This window comes from Symphalangus syndactylus, chromosome 7 (assembly GCF_028878055.3).
Source record: "Symphalangus syndactylus isolate Jambi chromosome 7, NHGRI_mSymSyn1-v2.1_pri, whole genome shotgun sequence".
NCBI lineage: Eukaryota > Metazoa > Chordata > Mammalia > Primates > Hylobatidae > Symphalangus > Symphalangus syndactylus.
Genome location: NC_072429.2, coordinates 19,432,256 through 19,450,466, shown reverse-complemented (window position 1 = coordinate 19,450,466; position 18,211 = coordinate 19,432,256). Strand labels below are relative to the sequence as shown.

General features: G+C 36.7%; 1 protein-coding gene across 11 annotated transcripts in view; it reads left to right on the top strand.

The window, feature by feature from the left end:
• The window catches only part of TENM2 (teneurin transmembrane protein 2), a 1,678,453-nt gene that overhangs the window by 773,532 nt on the left and 886,710 nt on the right, over positions 1 to 18,211 (top strand). For all 11 annotated transcript variants that reach the window (XM_055285322.2, XM_055285321.2, XM_055285327.2 and 8 more), the window contains one exon: positions 6,998 to 7,273. In XM_055285322.2, coding sequence (XP_055141297.1) covers positions 6,998 to 7,273 — 276 coding nt within the window. The remainder of the gene's footprint in view (positions 1 to 6,997; positions 7,274 to 18,211) is intronic.

Genomic DNA, 18,211 nt, shown 5'->3' with positions numbered 1-18,211 from the left:
TTAAAAGAGGAATCAATGTTCAAAAGAACGAATATTTCAAATTAAATAGTAAAAATAATTTATTGCAACTGTATCTTGAAAAAAAAACCTAATTATCAAAACTATATTTCAGTTTATGTTTAATTTCATTTACTATTAGAACTATGCATATTTTGCATAGTTCAGTTTAAATTTAATATTATTCACTATTTGATGCAATTTTTTTCAAAATGATAAAGAATAACGGTTTGGGGGTGGGGCGTATATATTCATGTTATGGCAAAATTGTTTCATTGTACCACATTATATCCTTCCGTTTAGGCTTGCATATTGCAGCAGGATCATAGAGAGTCATTTTTTTCCAAAAAATACTTGATGAGTTCACTAATTTTCTTCAGGGCTTCTCATTAACCTTTTATTTAAATAATTATCAAGTTGAGATTTTCTTGGTACGTGGTATGACCAATGATTTTTTTTTACTATATCCTGGCCAATTGAAATATTACGTTATGAAACCCTGGATCGTATTTAAATCTTCTGTTATTGTAAGCCTCTTCTGACACTGAGCCAATGGGAATAGTGGGATACTGTGTCTTGACAGCCAGGTGGATGTAAAGGTCCATTGTGTGTACTTTGACAAGGTGGGGAAGGGGGTGCGGTGAAAGAGCGCTGCTTTGTCGCGGCAGGACAGAGTTGAGTTTTGAGAACCCTCCCCGACCCCCACCCCAGGCCTCTGCCGATGATAACTTTGTTGAGAGAGTTACCTCCTTACCGTGGTGGTGAAATTATATTTAACATTTAGCCTTCTCTGCCCCCAGCAAGGAGAGGGAGGGCTGGGGATAAAAGTCCAGGATCCCCGCACTGGTCTCCTCGGACAACACTTGGTCTTTAAAAATTTTACCCCTGTGTGTTTGTAGAAGTGTAGGGATGGGGCTCCTTGCTACCAGCAGGCTGTACTTGGGGCTTGTTTTGTCCGCTGCCATTTCCAATTTGCAGGTTTCTCTAGCACCAGGTTTGGAACGTATGAGGCAAAAATAAACCCCACAGAACACGCCACCATGTAGTTCCTGAGGCTCCAGCCCCCTGTTAAATCTACCGTGTCCTCTCCCATTTTTCAGAAACAGCTTATGTGGTTTTTGTATGTAATGTCCAGGGGTTTTAGCTGTACTTAGTGGGAAAAGTAGAAAAGGGGAACGCTAAATCTTGGTCCAGAACCAGATGTCTGTCAGATCCGATTTTGAAGTTCCTGTCATCGTGACCACACTATTTCTGTCTTCTCTTGTTAACTGGCTTAATTCTGTTAAATTTTGGTTATTCTGTGACCTTTTTTATGAACTAAATTTTTTTTTGCATAGTTTTTCTTGACTTCATGAAAATCTGCAACTTCCCAAGCTTTACAATCTAGTTATAGATTGGCACCATATTACTTTCTGCTATCAGCAAGTAATTAATTACTTAGACGTTGATATGAGAAGAGATACTAGGAGAAAGTGGGCAGGGATGGGTAGGGATTAATTTTGTAAGTGGTCAGTCGTGACTATTTTCGTGTTATTACAACTTTTTTATTTCTCTGTATAAAATGTCTTCTCTTAAATTCAGGGTACTTGCATAATAAACATTTAGACAATGAAAGTTTTCTGTATTGCATACAGTTAACTTTTATCTTCTTGCCCTTGTAGTATAAAATCTGTTCCAATGCTGGCATTTTCAGTGCTATTTGTATATCCTGGTATTACCATGACATGATAATTCTGACTTAACTACATATGTGCTTTTCCTAGTTAAAGGTTATTTCAAAGTTGGTAAAAACTTAGAAAATAAAGCCATGATCACAATGCATAGACATATCTCTCCTTAAAATTGCATCCCAAATAGAATTAGTGGGTCAAAGGATGACTCTTGAATTCTGTTGCAAAATTTCTCTCTAAAAAAGGCATGGAGGCCGGGCGCGGTGGCTCACGCCTGTAATCCCAGCACTTTGGGAAGCTGAGGTGGGCAGATCACGAGGTCAGGAGATAGAGACCACCCTGGCTAACACAGGGAAACCCCGTCTCTACTAAAAATACAAAACATTAGCTGGGTGTGGTGGCGGGCGCCTGTAGTCCCAGCTACTCGGGAGGCTGAGGCAGGAGAATGGCGTGAACCCGGGAGGTGGAGCTTGCAGTGAGCCAAGATAACACCATTGCACTCCAGCCTGGGCGACAGAGTGAGACTCCGTCTCAAAAAAAGAAAAAAAAGGCATGGAGAGGATGTGGATTATACACTGTGGTTACGATCAAGAAAAGACAATTTAACGTCCGAGATATTTATCAAGAGAGTTGTTTTAAGACTTGTGTTCCCCTCTTTTGATCACTGAACAGTTTTTAGGCATTAACATTCTTTCCCAACCTTAAATTACACTAAAATTGCTTTATGTAAATATTATAGATTGCATGTAATCATTTATCTTTAAAAATATTGATTCTAGCCTCGATAATGTACCATGGGGCCACACTGGGTGAGTTACTGGCAACAGCCATAGAGCACATACCTGAAATAAATGTATTGGCACATCATCTATTTGCACTTTAATCAGTGATATCAGGAGACTGGAGGCAGATAGAAGATAAATAATACATATGTATTCCATGAATACTGATATATTGTGCCTCCTTGTTATCTTTCTGAAAGATAGTAAAGAAGAAATGAAGGGTTCACGGCTTTCCACTAGAAATCTTAGCTTGGAGAATCACACAATGAGTAGTTTCTCTCTTTCATTTAAAGCTGCCACGGAGCTTACTAAAAACATAATTATGCAAGATGAATTAGAGCAAAATCAGTCTTCCATCGATGAGCAAAGTAAGTGCAAAATGGTAAGTTGAGCTAGTATTAAAAATGCTTCCATACTAATTTACATTCTGAGAAGTCTGTATAGAATGCAGGGCTTCTTGCTGTAAGATAACATACATGGAAAACAATGGTTGGAAATCAATCCATATAGAGGAATATTTGGGAAAACTGGGTGTGGTATGAGCAAACTGAAGTAGGTATGTGTGATAGCTTCTCAATAGAGTAAATCCCCAGCCCTTTGGAGTGTTCACCCCAAACTAGATGAACAGCTGGTGAACAGGCTGTGAAGGCATGAGGCTTGCACCACTAGGTGACCTCCCTGGCTCACTGTTCTTTTTTCTTTCTTTCTTTTTTTTTGAGATGGAGTTTCACTCTTATTGCCCAGGCTCAGGCTGGAGTACAATGGTGCAATCTCAGCTCACCGCAACCTCCGCCTCCCGAGTTCAAGCGACTCTCCTGCCTCAGCCTCCCGAGTAGCTGCGATAACAGCCATGCGCCACCACGCCTGGCTAATTTTATGTTTTTAGTAGAGATGGGGTTTATCCATGTTGGTCAGGCTGGTCTTGAACTCTTGACCTCAGGTGATCTGCCTGCCTTGGCCTCCCAAAGTGCTAGGATTACAGGAGTGAACCACTGCGCCCGGCCTGTTCTTTTCCTATGTAATATTTATCACTGTATGGATTGCACTTTGTTTATGTGATTCTTTGATTAATGCCTTTTTCCCTGATTAGACTGTAAATGTCATGGACTATATTTTTATAATGCACACTGTTATATCCCTGATGCCTCGCACAGTACCAGGAACAATAAATATTTGTTGAATGATTTAATAACTGGATAGACCCATTTTTTTTTCTTTCTCCTGAGTATATGGCTCACCAGCTTCATATGTTAAGCCAGCATACCTGGAAAAAGCTTGGTCCAGAACCTGTCCCAGGTATTAATACTTAAAATGAGGTTCCTATTCTTTGAGTCAGTGGAGAGTAGAAAGACACCAAACTAGGAATTGTGGGGAAATGGTGGCACTGGCAAGGAATGAACCTGTTGGAAGGTGAAGATGAAAAGGTAATTTTTAAAAAAAATCAATCGTGATTTTAGAGGAAAATCTTCCTTTCTATATACCAATGTAAACATACCCATTTACCTTTTCCTGGCAAATTCAGCACAGAGCTTCCAATGTTCTTTACAAGGCTGTTCCTTTGTGGCTCGGGGCCTATAAGCTTGAAGTTGAAACTCTTAAAGTGCACTTTTTCTTTTCTAACATTTGTGGTTACTTTTTAAATGTATGCAAATCTTACTTGATTCGTGAAGATCTCAAGTTTGTTTTCTCATAAAAATAAGATTTCATTTTCTTATCAAGTAATTTTAACTAAAGAAGGGGCACTGTGTGTATTCCATGTCCTCCCATGGCCTCAGCCCACTGTTACCTCTGGAACCCAGGCCAAAAACCACATGCAATGCTCTTCAGAGCCTCCTGTCCTCATACAACTGTTTCTTCTTTCCCGAGGAGGTCTTTGAAACTAGTTCTAGATAATGAGATGTGGGAAAACCATGTTAAAAGTTGTCTTAATACACACCCACTCCATTTTAAATGGGATTACGTAGCTACAAATCCTCACATGCGGAATAAAAATATGTGCGTTTTAGTTTGGGTTTTCATTTATTGTGGGAAAATGAGGCAACATATCTTACGACTCTGTCCAGAAGGAACTTGATCTCTAAGGACAAGATGGAAGAATATTAATATAAAATGACTTTTTTTCAATGACTTAAGGATGAGAAAAGCAACAATAGAAAGATCTTGTAACATTATGTATACACACATACACACACACCCAGTAACTTCATTTTCATAGACTACTGAGACTGAAATATAAATTTTAATGTATAATTATGAGACAGTACCAAGGATGCAAACTGGAACAGAATACACTGGGCAGAGAATTTCAGAGAGCATGATAAACTGTACCCAGGGAATAAACAGCAGCACTTAGCAGTGTGCTGATGGCAGAGAGGACTTCCCTCTTCACTGCACAGGTAGTGGGTAATCACCCCATGCTGACAGGAACCTGCACTTGGGTTAGCTCTCCAATGAATAAGTTTCATTCTGAAGAGACAATTATGTATAGAATCGGGCTTGATTCCATTTACACAACGAAATTAGGCTGGGAAAGCTCAGTGTGCAGTGAAGACAAGAAAAAAGCTCAGAATAAAAAGACATATGTCTATTACCAATTAAAATCCCACGAGGTTAATGTGAACTAAACAGTGGCTTGGTGCTTTGTAAAATAAAAGGTAAAAAATGATATCGAGTATGTAGGCTACCAAAGAGTGTCAAGTTACATCAAGAGTTTAGAGACATGAATGATAAGGAATGATCTTAATGTAATAGATATACGTAGAGTGGGTAAACTCCCGGCTTTGGTGTTATTTATGAGGTTTTCTCCACTCACAGCAGAGAAGTGCATTTCTTCACTGCATGTTTTTCATTGTCATAAATTGGTTAAAGACAAAAGAAATCAGCATTATACATCAGTAAGTAGAATGGACCACATGATTCTATCTATTTTGCATTGAAACCTTAAAATATCTTTTAAGGAGCCAAATAGTAAAGCACACAAATAAATAAACTGCACAAAAATGTTGCCAGGTTTGCTTTTGCTGGAGACTGCTGACACTATAGAAGCAGCACAAGTTGGGGGTCTGCAGGTACAGAGGTGAGTCTGGATCTGCTGTGTGCCCAGATGTGACCTTGGACATGGTGTTTAACCTCTCTTTGTAAAGTGGTGATGTCAACAGCTAAAATGCTGGGCTATGATGGTATTTAAATGGCATAAAGCCTAAGGGTATCTGGCCCATTTTCTGACACCTAATAACACACGTGTTGATAGAACATGACAATGTGTTCAATAAAAACCTATTCTCCTTGCTCCCTGTCAGATCGTGAGTTCACCGCTTATAGGTCCCCATGTGCACACATTCACTTTCCATAAGTGAAGCCAACTTGTGGCTTTAAATTGTGTTAGCAAAGAGAGATTCTTTGATACCATTTAAAAACCAAAGGACTAGCTCTTCATCCTTAGGATGCTGATTTCATTGACACGTTACCTATACATACCTACCATAACCTCATTTCTGCCAACGATGGACCACATATACAACATTGGTCTTGTAGGGTTGTAATACTGTATTTTTAGTGTATCTTTTCTATGTTTAAATAAAAAAATACTTGCCACTATGTTACTTTGCCTACAGTATTCAGTACAGTAACATGCTGTGCAGGTTTGTAGTGTAAGAGCAGTAGGCTAAACCTAAGCCTAGGTGTGTAATAGGCTAGACCATCTAGGTTTGTGTAAGTCACTCTGATGTTCTCAGAGCAAATATCACCGAAGGACGCATTGCTCAGAACGTATCCCTCTCTTTAAGCAACGCGTGATAGCATTTATTAAAAACGACTAGTTTGTCACATATTATATGAGGCACACAATCACCCTGAGAAGATTTTAAGAGATTAATGCCCAGATATTATAGATGAGAAAATTGGGGTTCGTGGAGTTATTGCCATAAATGAGACTTGTCAGTGGAAAGCTAGGATGGGCACCCGGGTCTTCTAGCTGCCACTCATATTTATTAGAGGGTTAACGCTGTAAGACCTGAACCTTAATCTGATCCCTGCATAGGGATCAGATCCAGGTATTGGCGACTATCAAGATGCATGGCCTTGGATAAGTGCCTTAAATCCTCTGGTCCCCAGTTTCCTCGTCTACAAAAGGATTACAGTAATATTATCATCTTCATAAAGTTGCAAAACATTAAAAAATATAAAATAAAAGTTGCAAAATAAAAGGTGCACAAGGAAGCACTTGGTGTATATTAGCTATTTTGATACGTTCAGGGTTTTTTCAGCTATATGGAGCTACCTAGACAACAGTGTCAACATGCCTAAAAATCTCTGAAATAAAATCTGAGCATTTTGTCCTATAATCGATATTTACTTTCTCTCTTTTGTTTGTTTTTCAAAGGTATCCCACTGTCCTGAATACTCTTGTCCAAGATCTGTTTCTGTACACCATGGTGAATTTGAGTATCTGTCAGATGGGAAAAGTGGCTGCTTTTTTGTAAGAATAGATTTTAACTTTGTAAAGCATCTCACAAATTTTAATCAGCTTCTCTGTCACTGTCGCCCTAGGAACCAACTTCACCCTTGCCGAACTGGGCATCTGTGAGCCCTCCCCACACCGAAGCGGTTACTGCTCCGACATGGGGATCCTTCACCAGGGCTACTCCCTTAGCACAGGGTCTGACGCTGACTCTGACACCGAGGGAGGGATGTCTCCAGAACACGCCATCAGACTGTGGGGGAGAGGGATAAAATCCAGGCGCAGTTCCGGCCTGTCCAGTCGTGAAAACTCGGCCCTTACCCTGACTGACTCTGACAATGAAAACAAATCAGATGATGAGAACGGTAGGCCTGCATCTTAAATACCTTTTAATGTTCTGTGTACTGCACCACGTGGGGCTTTGAATGTTTTTGTTTTTTAATGAAGAGGCGTCATAAAACCATTCATTTTCTTTGAAATCAACCTTGTCAACCCAGTGTGAGCTGCGGGGGCAGGAAATAAACCAGCAACCCTCCAGCACACAAGAAATGAGAAGAGAATTTTAAAATCACATTCTGATGATAACACAGCATTCAGGTGTAGTCCGTTGGTCTTATTAGCAAGTAAATTACATTGCAAAAGAGGCAGCTTGATAAACTATGACCTATACCTAGAAAATGTCCTCTCTCCACAAGTTTCTAGGTCTTTGTATTGATTTCCCCTTCCCAGTAAATGGAAACCTGGGTTATTTTTTTCATGAAGATCTCTTAAGAATCCCACCTTATCTTAGACTTTCATTTCCAGGCGGCAATGCCTCATATCCGTATTGAAGATCAAACTTAGAACAGATGCTCTGGAGCTTAATAATGACAAATAGGAAGAGACTTGTCTTCAAAAAAAGAATTCTTTATATGTTTTCCTTTCCCTTGGCACCTATGTAGGTTAATGGTTTCCCCCATCTTCTGCCACAAATCACTATTGCCTATCCATCAGCTTTCTAGGTGGGTTTTAATGAAACTTGGAAAATTAAATCCTTCCGATCATTAAGCAGTAAGTATAGAGAAGCCTAAGCAAGTCATTAAAGAGATAAGGTGCTTTTTTGTGGGTTTCTGAGCAATTCCGAAGTGCGTTTAGTCAAAAACATTTTTTTAAAAAGATAAATTGCATTAGGTTACAGCTGATTTAAGAAGAAAACATCAAATGCTATGTGGTTTGTTATGAAGAGATTGCATGTTTGCTAAAAGAATTACCATTACCATTAAAATGTTTACAAATAGATCAGTTAAGAATGTTTATATAAAATATTATAAACTTCTGCCAGAGTAGCTTTAAATATTTCATTTAAAAAAGAAAAAGGAAATTTGCAGGCGGACAGCTTGTTGTGAATGCAAAAGCATAGCTAAATATCATTTAATCTCAAAACTGTGTTGAAAATACATCATTTCCTGGGTAAGTCGCACATACTCAAAAAGATGTTACTTTTTTGCACTTAAATTTATGTTTAATTTTGAAATAATTTATTCTACAGTGGGGACAAGGGGATGTGTCTTACTTATGCCTCCGTTCATGTAGCTAATCAAGGTGTACTCTCAAGGAAAAATCTGCACTTGACTCCTTTTGAATTTTAACAAAATTCTGACACTTGGCACATTTGACACTCTGAGGTGCTTATTTAATAGGAAATTACTTTTAGAAGTTTCCATAAAAGCATACGTTGAATCCATTTACTGATGTCCTTTTTCAACTTCATTGTGTGTGTCAGATACTATTTAAATGAAGGCAATTTGATTGCCTAATAAATAAAATCACTTGTAATCCAAGAATTTGTGGCACATTTTAGACAAGGAATTTTAGCAAGTCCCTCATAGTTGGTATTCTTGTACCTATAGAGGGAACCATCTATACAGAGTTATTGATACATATTTATAGACCTGCATCTTCTCCCATTTAAGGTATATGCATCTTAAAAACTCATCTAATAAGGGAGTGTTTCCGGTGAAGGCAAGGGCACAAAAATGCTTGCCATGAATTTACCTAGAAGAGTTATGGATGAAAAAAATCTGAAATTAATCATATATTTGATAGACCAATAGTAGTTTCATTTTATTCAGTATTATTTGAAACATCATATTTGAATAATTTTTACTTTCTGCGAGTCTATATAAATCCCTGCATACTGATAAGAAATAAACCCTTAGATACAGTGTCCTGATTCTTTCCTATAGTGCTAGTTGCAATGCAGTCAGAATTACATCAAGAGAAATGTTCTTAGAAGCACTAAGCAGCTCTGTATGTGAGTGTGGCTGGTAAGGCACAAAGGAGGTATTGAAGCCAGAGTTCAAACTAGGTGAGAGATGGTTATTTTAAAATATACAGGTAGAATGTCTTTGTTTTTCTTTTTAAAACATTTTTTCAATATTTTACATATTTAAAAGAGGTACATAATGTATCTTCCGTTCTCATTCTTGGCCAGAAATAAAAATAAGAAATTTTACACATCACATCATAAACTCTTTAAGCAAATAAAAATTGAAGTATGAGCAACTCTGCAGGCAGAGGTGTTAACTTCAGTAAACTTCTTGCTCTTTCTCTCTGACGAATTCTGTTTAGCTCACAAAGAAATCAATGCTTTTTCACATCACTGATTTTATGAAGTTTGGGAATGTATTATCATATAGATTGACAGTTGCCCCACTGGTTCCACACCACGGCATGGACACTTACAAAGCCATCATTAATTTCTCACACTTGTAACCAGCGATGGCTTCCTCCATAATAAACACTGTGTCCTTCAGAACCAAATCAATAACCTTTTAGGTATGCCTTTCTTGAAGAGGAAGTAACAGGAATCTATACCTTGAGAAAGAAGCTCTCCAATTTAATTTTACGTTTTAAAGATACATAGTCATAAAATGAATCTTTTCTGTGGGATTCCATATGTTTTAATTTCATGTCTTGGTGGGATTTTGGGATACATGGATTTTTCACCAGGTTTATTTAAAAATCTCCCTTAAAAAATTCCAGTTGTGATTTTGCTAAGCATAGTTAATGAGTGAAGACAGATCTCAGAAACCAGCTTCCTTTTTGGTAATATGAAGTGCATATTCAGTCTGCAAAGTCATATAGTAAAATCTTTAACTTTGCCAACAGTTCTCCCTAGATCAATGTTGATCATGCTTCCTACATGCTGCTGTGACAAAAATGACTCATTGGATAATTTGACAGTCCCATCAAACAGATGATCCTGTCTTTCTTTTCTTTCTTTTGTTTTTGGTAATAGAGACACCATAGTGCTTCATCCTGTACTCACTGATTTAGCCTCTGCATTAACATTGTACTGGCTTGGATTGGGTTGCTTCAAATTGATAAAACTCTCCGATTCATGTTATCTTTTCAGGTTCGTTAATCCTATCTTGAAGTCAATTATGATTTGGCTAGAAATGGCAATGAGAGTTGAGAACAGCCCGGCCAAGTTTTTGCTGCTGTGAAATTTGAAAGGGCTTTCCTAGTAACTTTAAATTAGAATCCATACTTTCGTTCGGTAATCAATGTCCTACTTAAAATGTGTCCTCTCTAAGGCCATTTGTATTATCTGAGTTATGGAGAAAAAGGGGCAGTCACTAATACACAAGAATAACTAATTGCCTCCTTAAAGATGCAAAGTGACACAAACTGTAAAAATCTAGTCTATGTTCTCTTGACTCCCTTAGGCGATCTCTTCACCTTGGGACTTAAAAATTTCCTTGTTTTTTTTTTTTTCTTCCAGCAGGATTCTAGTTTCAGTTATTTCACTGGAAATCCAGAAAGGGAAAGACAAAAACAAAAAACAAAAATAATAAAGTTGATATGAAATAGGAAGCCAGAAATGGGAGCAAATGAAATCTGGCATTGGTTAAACCTTTAAGAAAGTTATTCTTCCCCTCCCCTCTCCATATCCACCCAAAGTAAATAAGTATAATGTTCATTTTCATCTGTTGTAATTGGGAAATTTACAATCCTCATAATGTACTTTGAGGCTGTAATATAAATGTTGGGTTAATTCCACTGCATTTCATAAAATGCATTTATAAAACAAGCTGGCTCTGGGCACGTAATGGATTTATGTAAAGTGTATTTGTGAAACACAGATTCTATCAGATTGAGTCCTTTTGGCGAAAGGTCTGTAGCATATCTGTCTCCTCGGCAGAGTTCCAACACACCCAGGTACTCACTGCTTGTTAGCTGAGACATGAGGAATGAAGCCTGAGGGAAGGAAGGATTTTCCTTAGCACCAGGGACAATGTCCTTAGATTGTTACTGCCAACCAAGTTGCATTCATTTGTCATTTAAGGTGAGTGACTTAAATTTTTCTCCTTTCTCTCCAGAAAGCGGCTTCTCAATAAATCTAGCATTGGAGCATTTCTTAAGTAAACACAAACTAAACATGCGAGTGGGATTCTATTTCTACTCCCACTCTATTACTCTTACATGCTCAAATTAACTTTGTATTTTATAACCCACTCTACTCCTTTCTTCTCCCTAATCCCTTACGTAAAATCACTGTGAATGCCTGGAACAGACATAAAAACTTACTACGAGCTCCAGACCTAGCCAAAGGCCCGTAATTTTGCTCTTAAGGAAGTGAAAAGTCAGTGGTAAGAATAGTGGAAGAGGTAGCTACAAAAAGCATACATTCATATTTGACTGTGCTTGATGTTGATATGGGATGATTTCTTTTCCAGCCACATTTTATGAAGCCAATTTCCATGGAACCTAAAGAAAATGGTTGTCTCAATTTCTTAAAACAAAATTTATAAACATACAAAAAAAAATAAAAACCCAGAACAAAGTTTTAAGCTATTTGGATGACATTGATTTCAATTTGTGTTTTTAAGCTTTATTTTATATACCTGTACATTTAAAAGAATACCATTATAAAGAAGAATATGAAATGAGTTATCATGGATTTAAAAAAATGAAGGACATAGACACAAAAAATCATAGGTTCTGTCTTTTCCATTCCTAAATGAAAGAATGGTCTCCTTTACCTTTTTCTAATTCAATTCCCTCAAAGTCCAGGTATTAGAGGCTATAGAGAAAACTTATTTTTAAAAAGTTTATTAATGGCGGGGGTCTTAATATATGATTACTATGATGCTAAAACCCAGCTGATAATAACATACAAGCAGAGGCAAAATGTAAGAATATCACATTGTCACATGGCATGATATGAAAGCTACAAGTGAAAGGATTGATGTTCTGCAAATGGACTTGTATGAGACTGTAGAGGTTTACGTTTTTGGCAAATTAAGCAATTCTTACGTTACTGTGAAGCAGAACAGAGTACTTCGAGGAGTGGAGGAGTCTGTGCCTTATTTCAGTACTGCACTTTCCAGATTATAAACTTTAGTGGCATGGTCTTTAGTTATTTATATATTTCTTTCTTTCCTTTGGTGGTTTCTTTCATGTTTGTTAATGCTCCCAGGGGCTATCAAGGAATGGCTCCATTCAATAAATACAAAAAATAAAATGAAGCACTAAGCCTTCCTTTTGGCAAGGGCAGCCTGATTATTACATGTGTAATCTCCAGGCCTTCGGGGAGACATTGGGCTTGGTGGATAATCATTTGGTTTTAAGCTGCTGAGTTCCTGATATCAGTACTTCAACTTCAGTTGAGTTGCTCTTTTTACTGCGAAGGCAGTAAAATGGTAAGAAGCAAAATGTTTTTGTCCGTTCACGATCGGAAGCCTCTTCAGTCAGAAAACTCTTTTTTTGCTTATTGTTCAGTCATTTTTTTAAGTTTAGTTGTTGTCAATGATCAAATTAAATTTATCTAATAGGTGGGAGAGATGTGCCATGCATTGAGAATTAAGGTCATAAATAAGATGAGTTAAAGCTAAGGAAGTTGATAGTATAAATTTTCTACAGACAATTGAATCAGAAGAAGCCTGCTCAGAAAATAATATCTAAGTAAACGGGTTAGAGAAGAATGTATGAGAAGTAACGAGGCACTTCAATTAGCCATTCTGAAACTAAGACATAGCAGGTAGAAGAAAATTTGAGGTATTAATAATAGATTTGTAAATAGGATAGAAATTCCACATATGTGGGCATTATGTATATAGGCTTATACATGAAACTAAAAATGTTACTTGTGATTTAATTTTGAGTATTATTTAAGTGTTAGCTGTAAGAAACTTCTAGAAAATTATTCTTTCCTGCTTTCCATCAACTTAGTTTGAGGAATGTTAAAGGAGTTTAAGGTGTGGCTAAGTGGTTTATGGGATAGTTAAAAACAGAAGTTACGAACTGCATGTTAGTCTACAGGCTGAATCCAGTTTGAATTGTTTAATTTGATTAGTGCAGTATCAAACATTTTTAGATTAACAACCAACATTTTAAAAGTAAGAGATTTTATATTAGAAATTTTTGTTTTTGGCCATTCTCAAAACATAAGATTCAGTCACACTGGTTCAGGTTTTGGTCGGGACAGATCAGGTTAGAAGCAGTAGCAGTTCTGGATAGATTCCATGTCTTTGAGGTCACCTGATCTTCCTCCAGGCTACACTGTTGTTTAAGGTCTGACTTAGCCTTTGTAGACCCTTGAGTTATCAACCCTGACCTACATACAATCTTTATGGAAATCAGATATAAAAATTGTGGAAAGCTAGAACTCAGCAATTTTATGGGTTCCCGTATTCAGAGTTAGAATTTTACTTCTTTTGGTAAGTTTGCTCCATCTGCAAAGTGGGTTTAATTTTGCTCTACTAAATTTCTAAAATGGTTTTAAGGCATTTAGATTTAAATGCTTCAGATAAAATTAAATCAAATTACAATCAATTTAATTTGGAAAGTAATAAAATAATTGTATATGTGGGGAGTGAGCTTAAGTGGGTAATGTGTCAACTCCATTTTCCAAAGTAGTAGATGCCCTGAAGTACTGAAAAATTAAGGTCAGAGTATTTGATTTAACACATATTCTTAAATCTATTTTAATGTAAAAGTATTTAGGTGGACTATTTGGAAATAGACGGAGGGAAAACCTACTTTAAAAACTTTAGCTACTTCAGCTGATTGAGGAAAACCCCAGGGCTTTTCAGGAGGAAGCCATTTAAAGAGGAGGAAAATGACTTTGTGCTAATTATGTTCAGTTTTGATCCAGCAAATGGTTTATGGAGTCTGTAACAATGAAGTTGGAGACAATAAAGCGAAGGCTAGAAGAGAGACATGCAGTGATAGATGAAGACCTCCAGTATGCCAAGAGAGAAAGACGTGGAGCAATGGTAGCTAATGCTAAGCTGGGAACCAGCGAGTCAGAAACAGTGTTCCACAAACCAGGAATGTTCTTCAACCAGTGGATAAGCAGGATAGCCAAGGAACATTCAGGAGTGACTCTCACTCCCTATCCTCATTTCTTATTTGTGAAGAAGAAAAGATAACTGAAATATGAGCATGTTTCCTAAGGAAAAGGGACTGAAATATTTGAGTACGCATTCTTTGAAAAAGAGTAGGTTAAGAGATAACTTATGCAAAGTTATACTATTCTGAGGGGAATCAAAAAGATAAACACCACAGCAGTCTTTCCATCTGTGTTAATCATGAAAAAAGGGGCATGAACTCACAGTGAGAAAGTTAGGCACTGGAGGAGTTTTGGGAAGTATTTTTTGTAGTATGTTATGCAAGAAATAGACTATGACACATTCAATAATCAAAAAGGATCTTTGAAAGGAATTTTTAAAGAAGAAAATTGGTGTTTGAAAGCTACCACACTGTGCTTAGATATGCACATTTTAATATGCACACAAATATAAAGATAAAACTATGTGTTGTTTTATTCAATATTGGTGAAAAATAGAAAAGTACTCTCAGATGAGGAGATGCGTTAATTTGGGGTGGAGGGACTTATTTCTTAAAAGATTTCAAGTAATTGCTAATTGCTCTTCATTGGACAAAGCCATTGTGTGTGTGTGTCTCTTTGTATTTGTGTGTCTGTGTTGTGTGTGCATGGTGGGGAAGGTGCTTTGCTGGGAAGACGGATGTTATTGAGAGGGATAGAAATCAATAAATATAAACTGACCAAATTCCAGGGAAATGAAGGCCATATATGAAAATACCAAAATGAGAACTGTAGACATTTTGTAGCATATAGTTTTGGGGGGAGAGAGAGAAGAGAAACCTGTGTTGACCTTCTTGGGTCTTGAACTCTATGGGTCATGTTACATCAAGGAGCATGCCCTTTAAAGCCTTAGATCCCTTAAACCAATGATGCTGTCTCACCCATGTAAGTCAGAATCCACAGAAAAACACCCATGTTTTCTCAAGTCCCACGTAAGAACTCTTGCCTCTGGGGAACTCTGAACCAGTTTGAATCTGTCAGAGAAATATTTGACTTGGTGGAGAATCCGCTTTCTTTGCAATATGTCCCTCTTCCTTTTCCAACTTTCGTCTTTCCCCCAACACTTTCCCTCCCCACCCTGCATCCAGCAGGGCCTAATCACCTACTCCATGAGCTAATTTTTTTATTATTTCATTCTATCCTCTTGTTAAAACTAGTGAGATCATGTCTCCAAGATATGGTTTGAACATCATGATAAACTGGTGCAGGATTAAAAAAAAAAATAAACTTCCATTTAAATTTACCTTCATTTTCACTTGTTCTTTAAAATTTTGACTTTTGAATATGTTTTATGATGCAAGTAATTTATTGGTATATGTATATACACACATACACATGCACACATACAGCGTATGTGAACAGGTTACATAAATACAGAAATGTATACATTGGAGATGTGTCCAAAAGACTTATGTTGATTGTTTTAGACCTTTTATTTCCCAGGAAATTAAGCCTAAGCAACCACTCACTCCTCAAAATATTTGGATAATTCATTATTTTGTGGCAACCTGTTTGGTTGTCTTTGTATTGGTTATGACCATATGTGCTAATGATACCTAACTATGTTATAGTAAAATTCCTATTCTTTTTCTTTTAATTCTCTCTGCTGACTTGCACTTCCTAGATGAATAGACAAAAATACTGACTTTGTTGTTTCTTGAAGAAACCAAGCACTCCTATGCATTTACAGAGACATTCCTGTCTAACCTCAATAGGGAGAGAAGAAAATAAACATTATGTATGTTAGCATACTGGTACAGTAAGGGAAGCTTTGAGAAGGTGTGGTTTTAATTAGGTTGTAAATAGGGGTCAGGAATTTTGTGTATGAAAATGAGATGATGGATATTCTAAATGAAGAAAAGCCAGAGTGTGTGGTGGTTGGAGAATGGGAGGTGAGGTGAAGATGATGATTATTTTTCAGGGAACACTTTCTAGTCTAGAAAAAATTCCAACTCTAGTCAGGATAATTGGAATATACTGATTTGATTGAATAGCAGTAGAAATACATGAATAGATGTGTAGCAATCAGATGACCAAGATCTGTGAGCTTCATCTTAAGGAGTTAAGGTCTGATCAAGCAGATAATACAGAACTATTGAAAGTTTACTTGAGCAAAGACTGCAATATTTTAGGAAGCATCTGATTAAAACACACAGATACAGCACGCGCATTCACGCATACACACACACACACACACACACACACACACACACACACACGTCTGGATGGAAAGTAACAAAGTTAGAAGTGATATCAGAAAGAGAAGCAGTAGTCCAGGTAGAAGGACTCCAGAAACCCTTATACCACAAAGAGTCTACCTGCTTCTTGGCATTTCAGTAGGAGAAATTAACCTCTGACTACCATATGAATGCTGAATATTAGTAACTAAGATGATAAAATTCAAAAAGCATATAATTTTATGCTGAATAGCAGGAAAATAGGAGGAGGTACATAATCCTACACTCCTGCAGTACAGGGAGTGTTCCTTACAGTGCAATCTATTCTGCTTACATGTAGAATACACTATTACAACAATTAGACTCCAGTGTTTATAATATTTAACCAAATGATTAAATAATAAAGTAGCATCAAATATTGCTTTGCACGAGGAAGGAAGTCATAATATTATTTTTAAGGGCACAGTAAGTGTGTTGTAGGTGAACGTTGGCTAGAACTATTCCAGGTTGATTAATAGTTTCTTGAAGATTATTTCTGCTTCTGTATCCTTGCCGCTTCTTCATGAGTCATATTCTCATGCAATTTGTTTAATTGCTTCTGTAACTATAGTTATGTCTCCTTTCTCGTCTCTAATCTTTTATATTTTTATCTCTCATGTTTTTTAATCAGGCTTGAAAGAGATCTATTTTTTTTCAAGCTTTCTACTTGTCTTTATTTACTTTAGTTTTTCTTTCTCATTACATTCATCTTTATTGTATTTTTTGATTTCCTCATTTTAACTTTTGGAGTATATTGTGGGTTTTTTTAGGTTTATTTTAATTTTTTTTTTTTTTACTTCCATAGGTTATTGGAGAACAGGTGGTGTTTGGTTAAATGAGTGAGTTATTTAGTGGTGATTGTGAGATTTTGGTGCACCCATCACCTGAGCAGTATACACTGCATCCTATTTGTAGCATTTTATTACTCAGCCCCTTCTCACCCTTTCCCCCTGAGTCCCCAAAGTCCATTGTGTCTTTCTTATGCTTTTGCATCCTCATACCTTAGCTCCCACTTACAAGTGAGAACATATGATGTTTGGTTTTCCATCCCTGAGTTACTTCACTTAGAATAATGCTGTGAATGCCATTAATTCATTCCTTTTTATGGCTGAGTAGTATTCCATTATCTATCTATCTATCTATCTATCTATATATATATATATAAACCGTTATATATATAATCCATTATATATATAAAATCCATTATATATAATCCATTATATATATAATCCATTATATATATATAATCCATTATATATATAATCCATTATGTATATATAATCATATATATAATCCATTATATATATAATCATATATGATCATATATATATATACACATACATATATGTATGTGTATATATATATATGTATATCTCTCACAGCTTCTTTATCCACTCATTGATTGATGAGCGTTTGGGTTGGTTCCACGTTTTTGCAATTGTGAATTGTGCTTCTATAAACATGCGTGTGCAAGTATCTTTTTCATGTAATGACTTACTTTCCTCTGAGTAGATACCTAATAGTGAAATTACTGGATCAAATGGTAGTTCTACTTTTAGTTCTTTAAGGAATATCCACTCTGTTTTCCTTGCTGGCCGTACTAGCTTACATTCCCAACAGCAGTGTAGAAGTGTTCCCTGTTCACCGCATCCATGCCAACATCTATTATTTTTTGATTTTTTGATTATAGCCATTCTTGCGGCAGTAAGGTG